General features: G+C 30.3%; 1 protein-coding gene across 1 annotated transcript in view; it reads left to right on the forward strand.

The window, feature by feature from the left end:
- LOC148173367 (lachesin-like) overlaps nucleotides 1-23,153 on the forward strand; it is a 176,341-nt gene that overhangs the window by 106,628 nt on the left and 46,560 nt on the right. Inside the window, exon 3 of the mRNA XM_088039130.1 lies at nucleotides 6,712-6,919. Within this exon, the coding sequence (XP_087895256.1) occupies nucleotides 6,712-6,919 (208 nt within the window). The remainder of the gene's footprint in view (nucleotides 1-6,711; nucleotides 6,920-23,153) is intronic.

Below are 23,153 nucleotides of genomic sequence, written 5' to 3' on the forward strand. Positions count from 1 at the left end.
CTCGAAACAACGGCGTATCAGATGTTATTAAACATCTTAGGAAGAGCAAATAAGGAGTTTTATGGGAGACGCGAGATTTATCGCCGGATTTTGAAATTTACTAAAAAACATTTCGTACACTCGAAACTATTCTGTTTTTGGACGAGTTGCAGACAGTTTCTCTGCTTTGTAGTTCGTTATTAAATTCTTCATTCGCGGACTGAGTTATCTGATGCTTTCATAATGAGTCTCGTCGTATAGAAATCACACAATAGGAAACTCCATATGTTGTTGGTTCGTATAATTTTTCATTCATTACGAGTACAGGCTAACTTTAAATTGAGTTTATTTGAAAAGCAAAAGTTGAATATGCGAACGGGGAGCGAACGCCAGCCTTTTGGCTATTTGGGCAAAAAGGATTTTGTGCCCGCCTGATTGAGTGTTTGACTATTAATTTTTATTATTTCTATAGTTTTTTGTGTGACAAAAGCATTATAAACTTCATTTATCCAAAATGCGCTAATAAAGTGGTTTTTACTTACTCATTTAAGACGTACTCTGCATATTAATATCTAGAAATATATATAGTAGTTTTTACTTACTCATTTAAGACTGACAATGTACTCTGCATATTACTATCTAGAAATATATATTGTTGGAGCTCATTTTACGCAGAATTCCACGCAGATTTGAAATTTGTGCTTGAGTTTTTTATTTTCAAATTTTTAATGCTTGATAAACTAAAACAGATACAATAAAACGGTTTTCGCCATCATTTTTCTCGCGATTTTTAGCCTTAGAAGTTAAAAACACGATTTTTTTGGAAAAAATGCACGACTTAAATTATGTGCAAATTTCTGCTGTTTTCTTGCAATTCAGCCGTTGAATCTTGATAAAATGTGATGGTTTTGTGGATTTCGAACCTTTCTTTGCGAATTCAAGACAGAAAACAACGAAAATCAGCGAGAACTCGTCGTTTTGCATCGAAATACGCGAATTTCTCTAAGATTTTTGATGATTTTGTGCAGATTTCTGCAGTTTTCTTGCAATTCAGCCGTTGAATCTTGATAAAATGTGATGGTTTTGTGGATTTCGAGCCTTTCTTTGCGAATTCAAGCCAGAAAACAACGAAAATCAGCGAAAAATCGTCGTTTTGCATCGAAATATGCGAATTTCTCTAAGATTTTTGATGATTTTGTGCAGATTTCTGCAGTTTTCTTGCAATTCAGCCGTTGAATCCTGACAAAAAGTGATGGTTTTGTAGATTTCGAGCCTTTCGTTGCAAATTCAAGCCAGAAAATATCGAAAATCAGCGAGAAATCGTCGTTTTGCATCGAAATATGCAGATTTCTTTAAAAATTTTGATGAATTCGTGCAGATTTCTGCTGTTTTCTTGCAATTCAGCCGTTAAATCCTAATTAAAAGTGATGGTTCTGTAGATTTCGAGCCTTTTTTTGCGAATTCAAGCCAGAAAACATCGAAAATCAGCGAAAAATCGTCGTTTTGCATCGAAATATGCGGATTTCTATAAGAATTTTGATGATTTCGTGCAGATTTCTGTTGTTTTCTTGCAATTCAGCCCTTGAATCCTGATAAAAGGTGATGGTTTTGTAGATTTCGAGCCTTTCTTTGCGAATTCAAGCCAGAAAACAACGAAAATCAGCGAGAACTCGTCGTTTTGCATCGAAATACGCGAATTTCTCTAAGATTTTTGATGATTTTGTGCAGATTTCTGCAGTTTTCTTGCAATTCAGCCGTTGAATCTTGATAAAATGTGATGGTTTTGTGGATTTCGAGCCTTTCTTTGCGAATTCAAGCCAGAAAACAACGAAAATCAGCGAAAAATCGTCGTTTTGCATCGAAATATGCGAATTTCTCTAAGATTTTTGATGATTTTGTGCAGATTTCTGCAGTTTTCTTGCAATTCAGCCGTTGAATCCTGACAAAAAGTGATGGTTTTGTAGATTTCGAGCCTTTCGTTGCAAATTCAAGCCAGAAAATATCGAAAATCAGCGAGAAATCGTCGTTTTGCATCGAAATATGCAGATTTCTTTAAAAATTTTGATGAATTCGTGCAGATTTCTGCTGTTTTCTTGCAATTCAGCCGTTAAATCCTAATTAAAAGTGATGGTTCTGTAGATTTCGAGCCTTTTTTTGCGAATTCAAGCCAGAAAACATCGAAAATCAGCGAAAAATCGTCGTTTTGCATCGAAATATGCGGATTTCTATAAGAATTTTGATGATTTCGTGCAGATTTCTGTTGTTTTCTTGCAATTCAGCCCTTGAATCCTGATAAAAGGTGATGGTTTTGTAGATTTCGAGCCTTTCTTTGCGAATTCAAGCCAGAAAACATTGAAAATCAGCGAGAACTCGTCGTTTTGCATCGAAATATGCGAATTTCTCTAAGATTTTCGATGATTTCGTGCAGATTTCTGCTGTTTTCTTGCAATTCAGTCGTTGAATCCTGATAAAAAGTGATGATTTTGTAGATTTCGAGCCTTTCTTTGCGAATTCAAGCCAGAAAACATCGAAAATTAGCGAGAAATCGTCGATTTGCATCGAAATATGCGGATTTCTCTAAGAATTTTGATGATTTCGTGCAGATTTCTGCTGTTTTCTTGCAATTCAGCCGTTGAATCTTGATAAAAAGTGATGGTTTTGTAGATTTCTGAAGTCAATATCTCGTTAATTTTTTGAAGTAAACTTGCGTTATTTTCATTATTTTATGCAGAATTTTTCGTGGATTCCAAATCTGATCTCCGATCAAAGTTTCGAATAGTCATTTTTCCTAATTTTTAAAGCTAAATATCTCGGAAACTATTGCAGATATTGAGATGAGGTTTGCGCGGTCGTTTTTCTCGCAATTTTTTACATAAAAAATAGTTCCTAAATTTTCCAAAAATCTAAAGTTGCACTTTTTCGCAAAAATTTATGACTAAAACTATGCCAAACTTCTGATATCGATATCTCGCTTATTTTTTTTAAGTGTACGCAAAATTTTCCGCAGATTCCACATGTAAAATTTAAATTCAGATCCGACAACAAATAACTGAGTTATAGCCGATCAAAATTTCGAAAAGTTAATTTTCATTTTTCCTCATTTTTATTCATTTTTAAAGTTAAATATCTCGGAAACTATTTGAGATATTGAGATACAGTTCGCGCAATTCTTGTTCTCGGCTCATTCTACGTTAGAAAATGTCCTCCAAAGCCCAAAATTAAATTCGATAGTCAATTTTTCGTAAAAAAAATCCAATCAATCGTTGAAAATTTTTCAATTTTTTTATTTTTGGCCTAACTATTTGTCCGATTGATTTCAAATTTGGCCAGCTTCTCTTCCGATTGATGTAAACACAAAACAAGTAAACGTCGTTTTCACCCTAAAAACTAATTGAAAATCACCCCAAAATGACCTCTTCAAAACAGTTTTAGACAATGCTTCGTTTATTTATTTAGCAAACTCAACAAATATTAGCTCATTTTAAGCAGAGGATCATGCTAAATCCAAAGCTGCAAGAATTTTTAATTTTTGCCAACGAATAACTGAGTTATGGCTGTTTAAATTTTTAGGTTGACGCCAGAGGGCCAACTTTTTGAAGGTTTAAAACAATTCGTGCCCAATATCACAATTTAGTTACGGCAAATCGAAAAAAACGGTTTTCGCTATCGTTTTTCTCGCAACTCTTTAACTAAAGATTTTTTAAAAGTTAAAAGCTGGAATTTTTTGCGAAAATTTATGACTAAAACACTGCCAAACTTGTGCTGACGTTTGGAATTCTGAAACACCTTTGTATACCTTACATATACAAAATCATGGCCATAATTCCCTCTCAATATGCCCCGGTTTTAATGAATTTATTTATGTAAACAAAAATATGTAGGGGAATAAAATCAAAAATCAATACCCTGAAAGCACTTACGCACGTAAAAATAGAAAACATTCATTTGACCTAGAAATCAGTTTCAAATAAATAAAATATAACCACAGCCCTGCTCATCCACATCAACACCAAAACATGTACATAATACAATCCTGAATGGAAAATGCTCTCGAGTATGATTGAACGACCCAAAAAAACACAGTGACGCACTAACAACAAACAGCCTCGTATAAAATAACCAAACCACCGAATTGAAAACATTATTTTAATAAATTTCATTGAAAATTATGTAATGACTCTCGAGAAAATCAATAATGTTAAAAATTCTCGTTGGTCTGCCCCCATTCACTTAACTTTCAAGCACCTCCAAATTGCAACATAATGTGAGTGAGTGTATTATTATGTAGCGTGTGCACGATAATCAATTATGCAGAGACCTAAATGATTGATTAAAGCGAGTATTTACGCTACAAGCAATAAAAATCGCGCCCTGTGCATGGGGCGTGTGCTGATTAGCTAATTAGACGTCATTTACATGAGTTTTTGCCGATAACTATAATTGTCAATTACATTAGAACGACGCTAATTCTCGTCCGTTTTGCATAATAAGCGACGTCCTCAAGAGCGGAAATGATAACTAAAATAGTAAACACCTGTGAAATTAGCCCCCATTCTTCTCAAAGCCAAATAAATTACCATAATCACTCCCCTTATTGTACCACTATTCACACTTGTCATGAAAATTACCACGAAAAACGTCGAATCAACATAACCATAAAATACATGAAACATATTTGATTAAACTGGTCTAGGCTGAATTAACTTTGATTAAATTCGCCAAAATTGCATCGTGTTTGAATAAATTTATTTAAAACTTTGGCATCAATCACTGAAATAATTAAGTTAGGGGCCTAATTTTGATTATTTTTAACTAAATGAGGCAACTTTGAACCCCTGAGATTTGAAATTTAAAATTTAGTACAATTAATTAGTAATTTAAGAGTAGTAAACTTCGCAAAATTTATTGCCGTAGAACAAAAACTGTTTATTTTATTGTAAAATTTTAGAAATTTTTGGTTAAATTCTAAATTGAAAATTACTAACATTTTTGTCATCCGTTCTACAATCTTGAAATTTGGTACAAGTAATTAGTAATTCAAGAGTAATAATCTTTGCAAATTTTATTGACGTAGAGTAACTGACAGAATTTAGAATTTTACTGGAAAATCTATTGCTCTTTTCCAAATTGAAAAATTCTAAAATCTGTGTCTTTTGCTCAATGACTTTGAAGTTTATTACAATTAAGTAGTAATTCAAGAGTAAGAAAATTCGCAAATTTTGTTGCGTAGAGCAAAAACTACAAAATTAGGAACTTTATTGAAAAATATTGAAGATTTGTGTCTTCTGTTCAAAACAAAATTTTTAAAAATGTGTGTACTTTGGTTTATAATTTTGAAATTTGGCACAATTTAATTAGTAATTTAAGAGTAGTAATCTACGCAAATTTCATTGTTTTAGAGCAAAAACTGACAGAGTTAGGAGTTTTATTGTAAAATTTTTGGCTTCTCTTCAAAATGAAAATATTTTAAATTTGTGATTTTGCTTATATAATTTTAAAATTTGGTACAATTAATTAGTAATTAATTCTGCAAATTTTATTACCGTAGAGCAAAACTGACAGAATTTGGAATTTTATTGGATAATGTTGGAGATTTTTGGCTCCTCGCCAAAATGCAAATTTTTATTGATTTGAATAAATTCGTATAAATTGTGCTAAATTCGATTAAATTTTAACTTGGCTGTATGAATTCAGTTAAGTACGACAGTGTTTAATTAAATAAGCCTAAAATGAAATCATAAGTTGACCGAATTCGTTGTTATATGCGAATAAATATTTGATTAAATTTGGATAATTCAACTGAAAGAAATCTGAGAAACCTAAAATTAATTACATTTGATCAAATTGATTGTTAAAGACGAATAAATATTTGACTAAATTTGAATACTCTCACTAAAAAAATTTAAACAGTCTAAAACTGATTATATTTGACTAAATTGGCTGTTATATGCGAATAAATATTTCATTAAATTTGAATAATCCGACTACAAGAGATTTGAAAAGCCCAAAACTGATCATATTTGACCAAATTAGCTTAGATGCGAATAAATGTTTGTCTAAATTTGGATAGTCTTACTAAAAAAGATTTGAAAAGTCTAAAATTGATCATAATAGCTCTTATATGCGAATAAATATTTTATTAAATTAGAATACTTTCATTAAAAGAGATTTGGAAAGTCTAAAACTGATCATATTTGACTAAATTGGCTGTTATATGCGAATAAATATTTCACTAAATGTGGATAATTGGACTAAAAAAGATTTGAAAAGCCTAAAATTGATCACGTTTGACTAAATTCGTTGTTAAATGTAAATAAATATTTGATTAAACTTGAATAATCCGACAAAAAGAGTTTTGTGAAGCCTAAAATTGGTCATATTTGATTAAGTTCGGTGTTAAATGTGAATAAATATTTGATTAAATTTAGATAATCTGACTAAAATAGTTTTGTAAACCCTAAAATTGACAGAAGTGACAGCAGTGACAAATTTTTAGCGTTTAGAAAGCCATGCTTGCATTGTTGTCATGGAAATGTGGCATAATTTTCTTTAAAGTGTTTAGATTGTAAAAGAGTACTTTATTTGTCTAAAATGAGTGAATAAAGAACTACTTTATTAGTGCATTTTGGATAAATGTAAATAAATATTTGACTACATTTGAATAATCCGTCTAAAAGATATTTGAGATGCCTAAAATATGCCCTTGTATAAAAATTACCCTCTTTTTTAAAGGTGGCATGGGTCCGCGCCGAAGACCAAACAATCCTGACCCTTCACACGAAAGTGGTAACTCACAATTCCCGGATCAGCGTGACGCACGACAACCTCCGGACTTGGCAGCTCCGGATTCGGCAATTGAAAGAGTCAGACCGCGGCTGTTACATGTGTCAAATCAACACCAGCATCATGAAAATTCAACAAGGATGTCTCGACGTTTACGGTGAGTCTTCGATTTTACGTGAAAATCCGGTTTGCGGAGCAATTTATTAACACCCACGATCAATCATTCGAAAATCTTTAGAGCGAAACTATGTAAAACGAAATTATCGAGTTTTTATCGGCGATGGATTTATTTCCAGGAGGGATTATCGGGCGCGTGTGACAACAGATTTGTTTTATTAGAAATTTTGGGGGAAATTTTAAGTAAAAACTATCTGCTAACGGAGGGGGAAAGTCGGAAATCGATCGCGACTTTACCTGATTTTTCGAGATGGAAGTTTTTGATATCCCCCTCGTGGCTTCTTTCTATAAATTTTCCAGACCGTATTTGAGATAAGTTCACGTTATGACGGCCCTATAAAGCAGGAGTGGATTTATTGAATTTGGAAAAAATAATGGGAGAGATCGTATAAACTATGATTACTTTTTTCCAAGGGTATAATTTTCACGTGCTCAATTTAACTTTGTCTTAAGTTAAGTGGGATCATTAAAATATCGAGGTGGATATTTATGAACGTCTTCAACAATGAACGCACCCACAAGATTAATTCCGAACACTTTTGTTAGAAAGTTTCGTCGATTCCTGAACTTTTGATATAAAAGTGGAACTAGGCGGGCGTTGAGAAATATTTTATTAAAATACTGGAGCATCTCTTAGGGGTAAAAGTGTATAACAACTTTAATAAAAGTGAAGATGTTGGGTTCGAATTTCGATTCTTGACAGCAGATAGTGTCAAAAAGGTTGAATAATAGAGGTGAGTTTAAGTAAATAAATTGGACGCATTTTGAACCCAGCGCATCCACCATTTTTACGAAGGAAATAATTTTCTATTGGCGATTATTGTGATCTCATTAGGAATTTTAACACAAATAACCATTAATTATATAGCTGTTAATAAGGACGATCAAAATCAAAGAGTAACTTTAAAATTCAAAAATTACAGATGTAAGAAAAATTTTTAAAAATTTGCAACCCTTTAATAATAAATTTTGTAACTTTGATAATTTTGGTCCTAAAACAATAAAATTTGGCGACTTAACTACTTTAGACTTGTCTATTACCTGTGTTAAATTATATAACTTTGTTACAATAAATAGAATTTTTAGAATTTTTTTTCTTTGGAACGACAAAAAATTTCAACCGTTTTCTAGTAAATTTTGTAACTTTGACAATTTCGACTCCAAAATGGTAAATATTGGTAGCGTTATTATCTAGGATTTGATTATTTACTTTGCTAAAGTACAAAATTTTTGAACAAATCAGAATTTTTAGAATTTTTTTTTATGGGATCGTCCAAAAATTTTAACCGTTTTCTTGTAAATTTTGTAACTTTGACAATTTTAACTCTAAAATTGTAAATATTAGTGCAGTTATTACTTAAGACTTCTTAATTTACCTTGCTGAAGTACAAAATTTTAAAACCAAAAATAAAACTTATTGAAATTTTGTTTCTCGGAACGTCCAAAAATTTTAACCGTTTTCTTGTGAATTCTGTAACTTTGACAATTTCTACTCTAAGTGGTAAATATTGGTGTAGTTATTATCTAGAATTTGTTTATTTATTGCTAAAGTACAAAATATTAAAACAAAACAAAAATTAAAAAAAAATGTTTTATCGGAACGTCCAAAAATTTTAACTGTTTTCTGGTAAATTTTGTAACTTTGACAATTTTGAATCTAAAGTAGCAAGCAATAGTGGAGTGATTATTTAGGATTTGTTCATTTACCTTGCTAAAGTACAAAATTTTAAGACAAAAAATAAAAGTTTTATAGTAAATTCTGTTACTTTGACAATTTTAATTTTAAAACAGTCAAATTTGGCGGCATGACTACTTTAAACTTGTGTATTTACTGTGCTAAATTACAACTGATTAGAACAAGAAATTTTTAGAATTTTTTTTAGAAAACGATCTAAAAATTTTCACTCTTTTCGTCCTTAGCTTTTAAATTTTGGAAATTTTGCTTCTTAAACCAAAAAATTTGGAAGCTTTCATCTCCCGACTAATTGAATAACAATGCTAAGCTCTTGGGTCCGACTTTCGATTCTCTAGACACAATTCGAACCAGGCGCATCCACCATATCCAAGGTAGAAAATAAATAGCTATTAGCGATTAATTTGATCCTTGTTGGTAATTTTGACACAAACATCCATAAATCAACTGCTAATAAAGTTACGATCAAAACCCGTGATGCAAATAGTGTGCGAGCAAACTTTCTGAGCAAATAAAGTGATAATTAAAAGCTTTCTAACTAAACTTATTACCCATAATGGCGTGTTTCCCCTTTTATGTGTACAGTTGCGAGTGTATCGACTAAAACAGAGCGCCATATTGATTACAGGATATCCGGTTAAGAGCGAGGCGCCGGAGATCGCAAACGACAGATTAAAGTTTCCTTTTGTAGTGACTATTGTTTATTTAACCTTATCGAAATAGGAAACAAACTCACGTTTTGGACCGTTATTAATTACATCGTTAAACGGATTTTCCTCCCTTCCGACCATCGGTTTCTATTTACAGCTCTTACTTCCAACAGATATAAACATATGATACATGGCTCGTTTGCTACGTAAACTTTTGACATTAATTTTAATTAATGTACACACGGAGGGAGTTTCAAGTTTGCTGCAGACCGACCATTGTGCTCACTTTTTCCGATTTGAAATTGTGACGCCGACTAAGCCCCCTAAATAAAATCTTCGATTTCTTTCAAGGAATCAAAAATTCATGATGCTAAGGAGTTCGAACTATATCGATCCGGGTATTTTTATCAAGTCCAAGACATTTTAAGCATTCTCGTAAGCCGCTTCTAAAACTTATCCGCTCTGGAATGCCTTGTAATATTTACAAGTTCGATGGCAAAACACAATATTGCATGGTTTGCGGTCGGTTAACATAATAAACGGAAGTTGGTCCGGTTATATGAAATATCGTCGGCGTAATTCGAAGGCGTAGTTCAACCAGACACAAGACGCCATTTCAGTTAGGGCTCTATCCACTGTATTATTTACATATTACAAGGCAGCGCATGCCGTCGAGGGGATAATATATACACGAGGCATTTGCGGCTCCTATACTAAAACGACTACATCGACTACTTGGCATATTTTTACGGCCCACAAGCTCTTTTCCTCTTTAGCCAGGAACAAACTAACCCGGCGCCTCCACCATTTTAAACTTATTTAAATTATATTTATTTCCAATTATTTATTCAATTTTTACTCTTAAAACTAATTAAAATTCAATCTACCAATTATACATCTTTGACATTTTAACTATTTTTTTGAACTCCGTAACTTCGGCAATTCTTTTCAATTTATTCTAAAAATACAAAATAGTACTTAATTAAAAAATTGTAGAATAAAAAAACAATTTTTCGAATTTGCCGCTTTAATAGGTCCATTAAAGTACTCAATTTGGAGTCGTTTATAGGTATCTATAAGAGAACTCAAAGTAGGAAATTTTGTTTTTTAAGAATTGGCAGAACTAATTAGTCTGGCTGTCACCTGTTTCCTGTCAACTTCTTGGTCAATTTGGATTTTACGATTCGTGTTTAATAAATTGCTGCGTGAACAAAAAATGTATCAATATAATTGAATTGTCCTTTGCGGCCAACAATAATTGTACCTAAATATAACAGATGTGAATACTGGCTGTGAGGTTAGGTTACGTTAAGTCAAAATTCAGTGATGGTGAAACTCAATAAATGTCAAATTTTAAATTGAATTTGAAAATCAAGTGGCAAGTCGTGGTTACAAAACCATTACCAATCGTGTAAAACGAAAAGTCTTAGAATCGGAAAATTTAATTTTTTTATTAAAAAAATGGTGCAAATTTGAAAAAGTAGTATAAAGGACTTATTTTATAATGGCATTTTTGCACTCGTCCCATACAAAACTCGCCTACGGCTCGGCTCGTTTTGTACACCGGGACCTCGTGCACCAAATTGGCCATTATAAAACACGTTCTTTAATATTCTATTTTAGAACAGTTTTTCTTCGGAGCGGATAAAAAATTTCAATCGTTTTGTTTTAAATTTCGTAACTTTGGCAATTTGGATTCTAAACCAGTAAAATTTAAACGCTTTACTAATTCCGACTTGCTTAATAACTGCGCCAAAATACATAACAAATTTTAGAACAAAATTTTAAATCTTTTTAAATTTACATTTTCTAAGCAAACAAAAATGAACATAAATTTAATTTTTTGTATTTTTTGATAATTTTTATTCTAAAAATGTACATTTTAGCGTCATTACTACTTTATACTTTTATATCAACTGTACTTAATTTCAAAATTTTCGAAAATAAATACAATTTTTAGAACTGTTTTTCTTCGGAACGGCTCTAAAATTTCAATCGTAACTTTTACAATTTTAATTTTAAACCAGTAAAATTTCAACGTGTTTCTAATTCCGGCTTGATTAATGACTGTGCTAAATTTCAAAATTTTATAACAAAAAATTGATGTTTTACATTTTTTTTTGGGACGGATTAAAAATGCTTAGAATTTTTTCTTTCTTGCATTTTCCCGGCGAAAAAAATTATAAAAGCGCACATTGTTTAATTGCATCTTTACCTAAAATTTATTTAAGTTTAACAGAATTTGTTTTTTGTATGTTTTTTTCAATACCTTTGACTTTTTGACTATTTTTTTGAACTTCGTAACTTCGGGAATTTTTATTCTAAACATGTACATTTTGGCGACATTACATACTACTTTAGGTTTGTGTATCAACTGTACTTAATTTAAAAATTGTAGAAGAAGAAATACAGCTTTTAGAACTGTTTTTCTTCGTAGCGGATACAAAATTTCAATCGCTTTGTATTAAATTTCGTAACTTTGGCAATTTGGATTCTAAACCAGTAAAATTTAAACGCTTTACTAATTCCAACTTGCTTAATAACTGCGCCAAATTACATAACAAATTTTAGAACAAAATTTTGAATTTTTTCAAATTTATATTTTCTAGGCGAACAAAAATAAACATAAATTTGATTTTTTTTTAAATTTTTATTTTCTTAGCGAACCAAAAATTTCGACTATTTTTTTGAACACCGTAACTTTGACAATTTTTATTCTAAAAATGTACATTTTAAGCCTTTATATCAACAGTATTTAATTTCAAAGTTTTAGAACAAGAAATACAATTTTTAGAACAGTTTTTCTTCGGAACGGCTCTAAAATTTTAATCGTTTTGTATTAAATTTTGTAACATTGGCAATTTGGATTCTAAACCAGTAAAATTTAAACGACTTACTAATTCCGACTTGCTTAATAACTGTGCCTAATTACATACAAAATTTAAGAACCGAATTTTGAATAATTTTCTTAAAATTTTATTTTTGGTTGCACAAAAATATTTCAACATTTTTTTGAACTCTGTAACTTAGGCAATTTTTTTTCTAAAACGATACATTTTGGCCAGATTACCACTTTAGGGTTCTGTATCAATGATACTTAATTAGACAGCGTAAGTTAATCAATTTTTATTTTAAAACAATACGTTTTAGCGGCATTACTAGTTCAGGCCTTTGTATCAACTGTACTTAATTTAAAATTTTTAGAACAAGAAATACAATTTTTAGAAATGTTTTTCTTCAGAACGAATCCAAAATTTCAATCGATTTGTGTTAAATTTTGTAACAATTTTAATTCTAAACCGGTAAAATTTAGACGTGTTCCTAATTCCGGCTTCATTAATGACAGCTAAATTTCAAAATTTTAAAACAAAAAATTGAGATTTTAGAATTGTTTGTTTCGAGACGGATTAAAAATGCTTAGAATTATTTTATCTTGCATTTTCCCGGTGAAAAAAAAGATAAAAGTGCATATTGTTTAGTTGCATCTTTGCCTAAAATTTATTTAAGTTTAACGGAATTCTTAAAAACAAGTTCGAATTTTTAGTTCGCTTGTTTTTAAAAGTGTGCCCAGCTCCTTCCCTCTTTAGCAAGAACAAACTGACCCAGCGCCTTCACCATTTTTAAACTCATTTAAAATTCCATTTCTTTCCGATTATTCATTCGATTTTCACTCTCAAAAATTAGAAAAACCCCTTCCCCGCTCCCACCTACCAATTATACACCTTTGACAGCTCCAACCCTCGAATTTCTTCCTCCATCTTGCCCGTTGATTGTGTTTGTCGAGTTAATTCTCTAACTTTTATGACATTCGATCTGTCAACGTGAACATTTCCCGGAAATAAAAATGAATTGGATGGCGCAACTTCAGAACAGGTTTATATTTATCATCGTGAGCCAATCGCCTCGAAATTGTATGGACAGTAAACTTGAACTTAAATTTTATTACTGCCACAACTAGACTCGATACAAAATGGTAATGTCGAGTTGAAACCGCACAGTCGTATAACGTCAACCACCGGGAGCTCTTCGTTTTTGTAATTCCGGCCGCCACTTGTTCCGTTGCGAAACTTTAAGCGCAACTTTATTACCAACAACTAAATTTCAAAATTTTCGGACGTCGAGTAATGTTTGATTTACTTCAAGTGTTCACAATTTGCAGGATGCTAGTGGAGAGACTATAAAAGGGATTTTTAGCGCACTTTACGGCTCAAATTAACTATTGAGTTATTGCAAGGAACTCAATTCTGCATCTCGTGCGCCGTAAACACCCACAATGGTCGTTTTTTATAAAAAATTTCATTAGTTTCAACAAAGAAGAGCAGATTCGCGAGTAATTATCATGGTTTTATTTTTATTTTAGTTAAACTTTTGCGGAGTTTTAACAGGGATGAGTTAAATTTCTCTTTCGTTGAACGTATGAAGTCGAGCCGATGAAACAACATGAAAGAATTTTTTCCATCTTGCAATTAAAAGTTTGCAAAGTTAAATTGGCTAAATGTAGCATTTTTCCGACGAAGGAATTTATAAGAGTGCACATTTTTTAATTGCATCTTTTTGTAAAATTAATTTAAGTTTAATGGAATTCTCGAAAACAAGTTCGAATTTTTAGTTTGTTTGTTTTAAAAAAAGGCGCATCCACCATTTTTACGATTTATGTGAGATTATAATTATAACTGTAATTTTCTAATCACATCTTTAACTGAATTAACCAAAGTTTAATGGAAATTGTAGGAAACAAGTCGGATTTTTAGGTCTGTCTCAAGTTGTAATGTAGTTAGAGTTTGCGCTCACGTTACGTCTGACTTGATTTACATTTCCTCCGCGATTTTTCTTTCGGTCGTTTCTATTAATTCCAAGTTGTATTTGTTCCGGCTCGGCCTAAAAAACGACAAGAATATTTTGCAACTACCGAATTTAATTAATTTTAAATATTAAAGATATTTGCGGTTATCGGCGATTTAAATTGATTTGGCAATTGAGATTTTAAAACAGCGTAACTTAAACAATTTTTATTCTAAAACAGTACGTTTTGGCGGCATTACTACTTTAGACCTTTGTATCAACTGTACTTAATTTCAAAATTTTAGAATAAGAAATACAATTTTTAGAAATGGTTTTCTTAAAAACGGATCAAAAATTTCAATCGTTTTGTATTAAATTTTGTAACATTAGCAATTTTGATTCTAAAACAGTAAAATTTGAACGTTTTTCTAATTTCGACTTACTTAATAACTGTGCCAAATTACATACAAAATTTTATAACAAAAATTTGATTTTTTTTGAAAGTTACATTTTCTGGGTAAACCAAAATTTTAACTGTTTTTAATTAAATTCCATAACTTTGTCAATTTTGACTTTAAGACAGTAGAATTTAAACGTGTTATTAAATCAGATTTGTTTAATAGCTGGGCTAAATTTCAAAATTTTAAAACAAAAAAAATTAGATTTTATATTTTTTTTTCTTCGGGACGGATCAAAAATTTCAATGGTATTTTATTAAGTTTTGTACTTTGGCAATTGATTCTAAACCAGTAGAATTTAAAAGCTTTACTAATTTTGACTTGCTTAATAATTGCGCCAAATTACATACAAAATTTTAAAACAAAAATTTAATTTTTTTAAATTTAGATTTTCTGAGCGTACAAAAATTTTAAGCGTTTTTATTAAAATTCCGTAATTTTGTCAATTTTGATTCTAAAATAGTAAAATTCAGACGTGTTACTAAGGCTGGCTTGTTTAATAATTAAATTTCAAAATTTTAAAACAAAAAAATCAGTTCTTAGAATTTTTGTTCTTCGGGGCGGATCGAAAATGCTTACAATTTTTTCTTGCATTTTTCCAGCGATGGAATTTGTAAAAGTGCACTTTGTTTAATTGCATCTTTGCCTAAAATTTATCTAAGTTTAACGAAATTCTCGAAGACAAGTTCGAATTTTAGCTTTTTTTTAAAGTTTGTTGAAACCCGGCGCATCCACCATATTTACGATTTATGTGGAATTATAAATAATATATAATTATAATGTGTAATACGACTTTTCGCACATTTTTTCCCACATCAATAAAGAAATTTACTGAAATTTTATGGAAATTGTAAAAAACAAGTCGAATTTTCAGGTCTGCATCAAGTAGAGTTTGCTCTCACGTTACGTCTGACCTGATTTACATTTTCTCCACGATTTTTCTTTTGGTCGCCTCTATTAATTCAAAATTATATTTGTTCCGTCTCGGCTTAAAAAAGCGCCAAGAATATCTTGCAACGACGAATTTAATTAATTTTAAATATTAAATATCTTTCCGCTTCCCGACGGTCTAAACTGATTTTAATATTTTGCTTTTTCAACTGTGCCAACAAAAGGTAAATATTTAAAAAGAATGCAGGACTTATAAAGCTTTCCAAGCTAAAACAAATAAAAAGCTTTAAAGATGTTGCTTCAAAAGATTTTGAGGGACTTAATTATGAGGCGAATTTTTGTGCTATTTGAATTGTAAAATTTCTTCAAGATGTTATTCTTTCACGATTTAAATTGAAGTTTATTTAAGTTTTATGTTTCCTCTTCACCTCCTTGGAGTTTTTGTGAAAGAAACTGTTACAGAGAGACAAATTTAGGCCCGAGAACGGGTCGTTAGATTCTCTGAACCCTTTAAATCACTTGGTCTTATGACTATGAGTGAGGGTATTGTTCCCTCAAGCAGAAATTTTATTACGGCCAATTTCATAATAAATGTTAAAAGACCCTAAAAGCGGCTTATCTATCGTTGTTTTCTAGGTAAAAGTCAGCTCCAACTTAAAGAAGACGAAAGCTGCTTTAGTTTATTGATTCGGAAAACTAAAAACGTTTATTTTTTAGAGAAAATAGGTCGACGCGCTAAATATAATTTCATTATTCTCGAACACGAACTTTTATGCTAATCCCACCCTCTCTGTAACATTTATAACGTTATTAAATTATGTTAAGAATATATCCTGTAGTTACTGCTGCTGTTATAAAATAGAATGTTAGGCAATAATAATTAACAACGAATGCCCGTATCAAGAAATAAATTCGCGGCAACTGCCAACATTAAACTAATACACTGGAACGTATTAATAATAAAGTTATCTTATTAAAATTTAAATGTAGCTCATTAGTGCCAGTCCCAAGACAAGTATAATAAAGTTTGCTATAATAGCCAAAAATAAAAATTTTATGTAACTCAATTAGTGATATTCTCCAGCGACTCGACTAATTAGGTCATCTTAATTATGCCCGTAATAAACTCTTTTTTCAAACGGACAAAAATGAACTACTAACAGTGATGGTAGCTCTGCAATTTATTTTTAGAAACTCAATCAAATTTTATTTTTGGAATAAACTAAAAATTGACAACTTTTTTTAATAAATTCTATAACTTAGAAAATTTTGATTCTACCACTTTTGGCTTAATTATTGAAATTTTGAGTCTAAAATAGTCAAATTTGTCAGCATTACTTCTTTAGACTTGTCTACTAACTGTGATAAATTCCAGAGTTTTAAAAGCAAGCATTCAACTTTTAGAAATTGTACCTTTAGAACAAATTAAAAATTGACAATTTTTTCTACAAAATTCTATAACTTTGGAAATTTTTGTTCTAAAACACCTGTATTTGGCAGCATTACTACTTTAAGCTTGTCTATTAACTGTGTTAAATTACAGTCTTGTAGAACAAGGCATTGAATTTTTAGAAATTTTACATTCGGAGCAAACTAAAATTTGACAACTTTTTTCTATTAAATTTCATAACTTTAGAAATTTTTATTCTAAAGCAGTAAAATTTGTTGGGGTTACGACTTCATAAGTTTAAAAATATTATCCGAAAAAAAAGAAAAAGTTGAAAAAAAGGATGAAGAAGAAGAACGTCGCGACGTTGAAGACGCAAATCCTAAACCAACCGACATTGTGAGTCTTGGCGTCCTTGCTAGGTTGGTAGCACTGTTGATATGTTAACAAACTGTCAAAGTGACACTTTCATCATTAATAGTCAAGGCTACCAACATAATTAGTAGAATTTTTCTATAACTTTGGGAATTTTGATTCTAAAATAATCAAATTTGGCATAATTACTATTTTAGGCTTGCTTATTGACTGTGCTAACTTACAGACTTTTAGAACAAGGCTTTAAATTTTTAGAAATTTTATCTTTGGAACAAATTAAAAATTGCTCATTTTTTCTACAAAATTCCATAATTTTGGAAATTTTGATTCTAAAACAGTGAAATTTCTCAGAATTACTACTATTTTAGACTTCTCTAGTAACTGTGTTAAATTACAAACTTTTAGCACAAAGTATTTAATTTTTAGCAATTTTACATTTGGAACAAACTAAAAATTGCCAATTTTCTTTCTGCAAAATTCCATTACTTTGGAAATATTTATTCTAAAACAGTGAAATTTGACAGAATTACTAAGTAAGACTTCTCTATTGACTGTGTTAAATTACAGACTTTTCATATAAGGCATTGAATTTTTAGAAATTTTATCTTTGGAACAAACCAAAAATTTCATATTTTTGGAAATTTTGATTCTAAAATAGTAAAATTTGACAGAATTACTACTTTGGACTTCTCTATTAGCCGTGTTAAATTACAGACTTTTATAATAACGCATTTAATTTTTCAAAATTTTACATTTAGAACAAATCAAAAATTGTCATTTTTTTTCTACAAAATCTATATTTTACAGCATTACTACTTTAGACTTGTCTATTAACTGTGCTAAATTACAGAATTTTAGAACTAGGCCTTGAATTTTTAGAAATTTTATCTTCGGAACAAACCAAAATTGACATTTTTTCTACAAAATTCCATAATTTTGGAAATTTTGATTCTAAAATAGTCAAATTTGACAGAATTACTACCTTTGGCTTGTCTACTCACTGTGCTAAATTACTTACTCTTTTAGAAGAACAGTCAAGGCTACCAACATAATTAGTAGAATTTTTCTATAACTTTAGGAATTTTGATTCTAAAATAATCAAATTTGGCATAATTACTATTTTGGGTTTGCCTATTAAACTGTGCTAAATTCCAGAATTTTAGAACCAGGTTGAATTTTTAGAAATTTTATATTCGGATCAAGCTACAAGTTTCCTAGTGTTTTCTACTAAATTCGATAATTTTAAAATAATCAAATTTAGCGAAATTGCTACTTTAAGCTTATCTATTAACTGTGCTAAATTACAAAATTTTTGATCAAGGCATTGAATTTTTAAAAATTTCATATTTGAAACGAACAATTTCCAACATATCTCTACTAAACTCCCTAACTTTGGAAACTTTGGTCCTAAATCTGTAGAATTGAGAGAATTTGCTATTTTTAATTAGTTTAATAATTGTTTTAAAAACAACACTTTATAAAGCAAATGTGTTTTTTTTTTAATTTCCAACATGTTTCTAATAAATTCCATAACATTGGAAATGTTATTCTTAAAACTATAGAATTTGGAGAGGTTGTTATCTCCAATTATTGCTTTAAATCAGAAATATTTAGAACGCAAATGTGAATTTTTTGATATTTTTATTTTCAGGACAAACAAACCAAAAATTTTAAGTATTTTTCCTTAAACTTCGAACTTGGCCAATTTTTACTCTACGACAGTCAAATTCGGCAGAATTACTACCATAGGCTTGTGTATTGGCTGTGCTAAATTTTAAAATTTTAAAACGCGATCTTAAGTCTTTGAGATTCTTCTTAGAAAATCTAGATTCTCGTCAAATTTTCTTAAGATTCCCAAACCGAGACTCTCCTTTAAAGCCGCCTCCGTGTTGTACCTCCATTCAAATAGTGTTGCAAAAACAGCAATTTTCCGTCTTTTTTACTTTTCTAATAAATCGTGTGTCACACATTAGTTGACTCGCACTTTACATCAGACAGTGAATTGGCAACAAAAGCGTCTTTTCACATAAAAAAATCCAATTTATCCTGAATAATCGCGTACAAGTCTGATCATTTTTTAATATCCGGAATGGTATAGAAATTATAAAAAAATCCGATTATTCTCGTGGATAAGATCAAATCCTTTGCGGCTTTAATAAAACTAATGCCTGTAATAAGATTAAGAGCGTTTATTGTTTCCCGGCGTCGCCGTCCTTTGTAATTTATTTTTCCTTTCTGTTTTCGTGTAAATATGCTTTTGTGTTTAATAGCTGCGCATCATCTCTATCTGACATTTTCTAATAAGCCAACTCGATGTAACATAAAGGGTTTTAAACAGAAACTTTAGTTGAGCCAAAATGGAGCAATTTGAGCTTTCATCCCGCTTCTTAAAATATTTCCGTAATCCGAAATCTCGCTAGAAATAATTAGGTGGTTCTCCAAGCTCCGCTTTTATTACCCTCTCGAAGATCAATTTATATTTTCGGGTGACATTTGCATCAGATCAAAATCGCGGCACATTCTGCATCTCAGATTTATGTTCTTCCAGATAGCCCGGAATTCTTTTATAGGTAACATTATAATAAAATTCAATTTAAAAAAATCCATGTGTCTGTTGTAAATAAGATAAACTGCCTTTGTCTGCTCTGTGAAAATACCAACTCGTACGTGCGGAGGTAAACAATTATTTATAGGCAAAGTGTCTGAAGAGCTGCTGCAACACTCAGTCTTTTATTCACATTTCCCTCATCCAATTACATCCCCGATCATTTCTATGCAAACTTTATATGCGAGAGAACATAATGCCAACGATCTTCTTGTTCAAATGCTGATTGTTTTCACTAATGAGGTTGTAATACGATTAGTTGGCAGATCTTGAATGTTTGAATGACCGAGAATATTAGGTGCGAGTAGGTTTATGCTTCCAGATTTCGTTCACCTGTTTTCCTGTAGGGATTTTGTTTATGCTCGGGATCGATGCCGGAATTATGGTAAAATGCTTCGACAGCGTTCATTACGAGTGATTTGGTATTCAAAGGTTGATGCTGGGACGATCGGGGTTTGTTTGGAGATCGTTTGTTCTAGTATTGTTGTTCTCAGCGGTTGATTAAGCTCCCCCGTTCTAAAATATGAAGGAAATGCGAAATAATTCGTCTCCCAACATACTGTGGTTTTCCGTTGAAATAAATAAATAAAAATTGTTTGCGCTAGTACGAGCTTATGCAAAATTTATGAAATTAAATAATTTATATATTAAAACCGGTGCATTCGCAGGACGAATTTGACAAAATTACTACTTTAGGCTTGCTTATTGACTGTGCTAACTTACAGACTTTTAGAACATGGCATTAAATTTTTAGAAATTTTATCTTTGGAACAAACTAAAAATTGCTCATTTTTTCTACAAAATTCCATAATTTTGGAAATTTTGATTCTAAAACAGTAAAATTTGGCAGAATTACTACTATTTTAGACTTCTCTAGTAACTGTGTTAAATTACAAACTTTTAGCACAAGGCATTTAATTTTTAGCAATTTTACATTTGGAACAAACTAAAAATTGCCAATTTTTTTCTGCAACATTCCATTACTTTGGAAATTTTGGACAGAATTACTAAGTAAGACTTCTCTATTGACTGTGTTAAATTACAGACTTTTCATATAAGGCATTGAATTTTTAGAAATTTTATCTTTGGAACAAACCAAAAATTTCCATTTTTTTCTACAAAATTTCATATTTTTGGAAATTTTGATTCTAAAATAGTAAAATTTGACAGAATTACTACTTTGGACTTCTCTATTAGCCGTGTTAAATTACAGACTTTTATAACAACGCATTTAATTTTTCAAAATTTTACATTTAGAACAAACCAAAAATTGTCATTTTTTTTCTACAAAATCCTATAATTTTGGAAATTTTGATTCTAAAACAGTGAAATTTGGCAGAATTACTACTATTTTAGACTTCTCTAGTAACTGTGTTAAATTACAAACTTTTAGCACAAGGCATTTAATTTTTAGCAATTTTACATTTGGAACAAACTAAAAATTGTCAATTTTTTTCTGCAATATTCCATTACTTTGGAAATATTTATTCCAAAACAGTGAAATTTGACAGAATTACTAAGTAAGACTTCTCTATTGACTGTGTTAAATTACAGACTTTCCATATAAGGCATTGAATTTTTAGAAATTTTGTCTTTGGAACAAACCAAAAATTTACATTTTTTTCTACAAAATTTCATATTTGTGGAAATTTTGATTCTAAAATAGTAAAATTTGACAGAATTACTACTTTGGACTTCTCTATTAGCCGTGTTAAATTACAGACTTTTATAACAACGCATTTAATTTTTTAAAATTTTACATTTAGAACAAACCAAAAATTGTCATTTTTTTTCTACAAAATTCTATAATTTTGGAAATTTTGATTCTAAAACAGTGAAATTTGGCAAAATTACTACTATTTTAGACTTTTCTAGTAACTGTGTTAAATTCCAAACTTTTAGCACAAGGCATTTAATTTTTAGCAATTTTACATTTGGAACAAACTAAAAATTGTCAATTTTTTTCTGCAACATTCCATTACTTTGGAAATAAATATTTATTTCCAAAACAGTGAAATTTGACAGAATTACTAAGTAAGACTTCTCTATTGACTGTGTTAAATTACAGACTTTTCATATAAGGCATTGAATTTTTAGAAATTTTATCTTTGGAACAAACCAAAAATTTCCATTTTTTTTCTACAAAATTTCATATTTTTAAAATAGTAAAATTTGACAGAATTACTACTTTGGACTTCTCTATTAGCCGTGTTAAATTACAGACTTTTATAACAACGCATTTAATTTTTCAAAATTTTACATTTAGAACAAACCAAAAATTGTCACTTTTTTTCTACAAAATTCTATAACTTTGGAAATTTTTGTTCTAAAACACCTATATTTTACAGCATTACTACTTTAGACTTGTCTATTAAGTGTGCTAAATTACAGAATTTTAGAACTAGGCCTTGAATTTTTAGAAATTTTATCTTCGGAACAAACCAAAATTGACATTTATTCTACAAAATTCCATAATTTTGGAAATTTTGATTCTAAAATAGTCAAATTTGACAGAATTACTACCTTTGGCTTGTCTACTCACTGTGCTAAATTACAGTCTTTTAGAAGAACAGGGCATTGAATTTTTAAAAAAATTTTATTTGAAACAAACAAAAATTGACCATTTTTTCTACAAAATTTCACAATTTAGAAATTTTTATTCTAAAACAGTAAAATTTGGCAGTCTGTTGACTGTGTTAAATTACAGACTTTTAGAAGAAGGCATTGAATTTTTAAAAATTTTTTCAAATTTTTTCAAATTTTTCAAATTTTTTAAACTAAAAATTGCCATTTTTTTCTACAAATTTTCATAGCTTTGAAAATTTCTATTTTAAAACAGTCATATTTGGCAGCCTCAGTACTGTAGGCTTGTCTAACTAAAATTTGACAACTTTTTTCTATTAAATTTCATAACTTTAGAAATTTTTATTCTAAAACAGTTAAATTTGTTGGGGTTACGACTTCATAAGTTTAGAAATATCATCCGAAAAAAAAGAAAAAGTTGAAAAAAAGGATGAAGAAGAAGAACGTCGCGACGTTGAAGACGCAAATCCTAAACCAACCGACATTGTAAGTCTTGGCGTCCTGTCAAAGTGACACATTCATCATAAATAGTCAGGGCTATCAACATACTTCATGTTTTTATTCGATTTTTTCGGCGTAAATTTAAAATTTTCCATTTTTTACCCGTCTTGAACTCGGCGGATTCTGTGCAATGTTTAAATTATTGCAGAAATTGCGTCGCATTTATTATTGTTATTTTATATTTCCGTAGATTTCCAATTTCGTTATAAGCCGCTGCCACATATTTTTCTAGTTTCCAATACGAAGTTTAATTTCATTTCCAATACCCTCGAGTTATTATCTAGACTGA

The sequence above is a fragment of the Gnatocerus cornutus genome, chromosome 6, assembly GCF_029298725.1.
Source record: "Gnatocerus cornutus isolate USDA-ARS CGAHR chromosome 6, icGnaCorn1.1, whole genome shotgun sequence".
NCBI classification, from domain to species: domain Eukaryota; kingdom Metazoa; phylum Arthropoda; class Insecta; order Coleoptera; family Tenebrionidae; genus Gnatocerus; species Gnatocerus cornutus.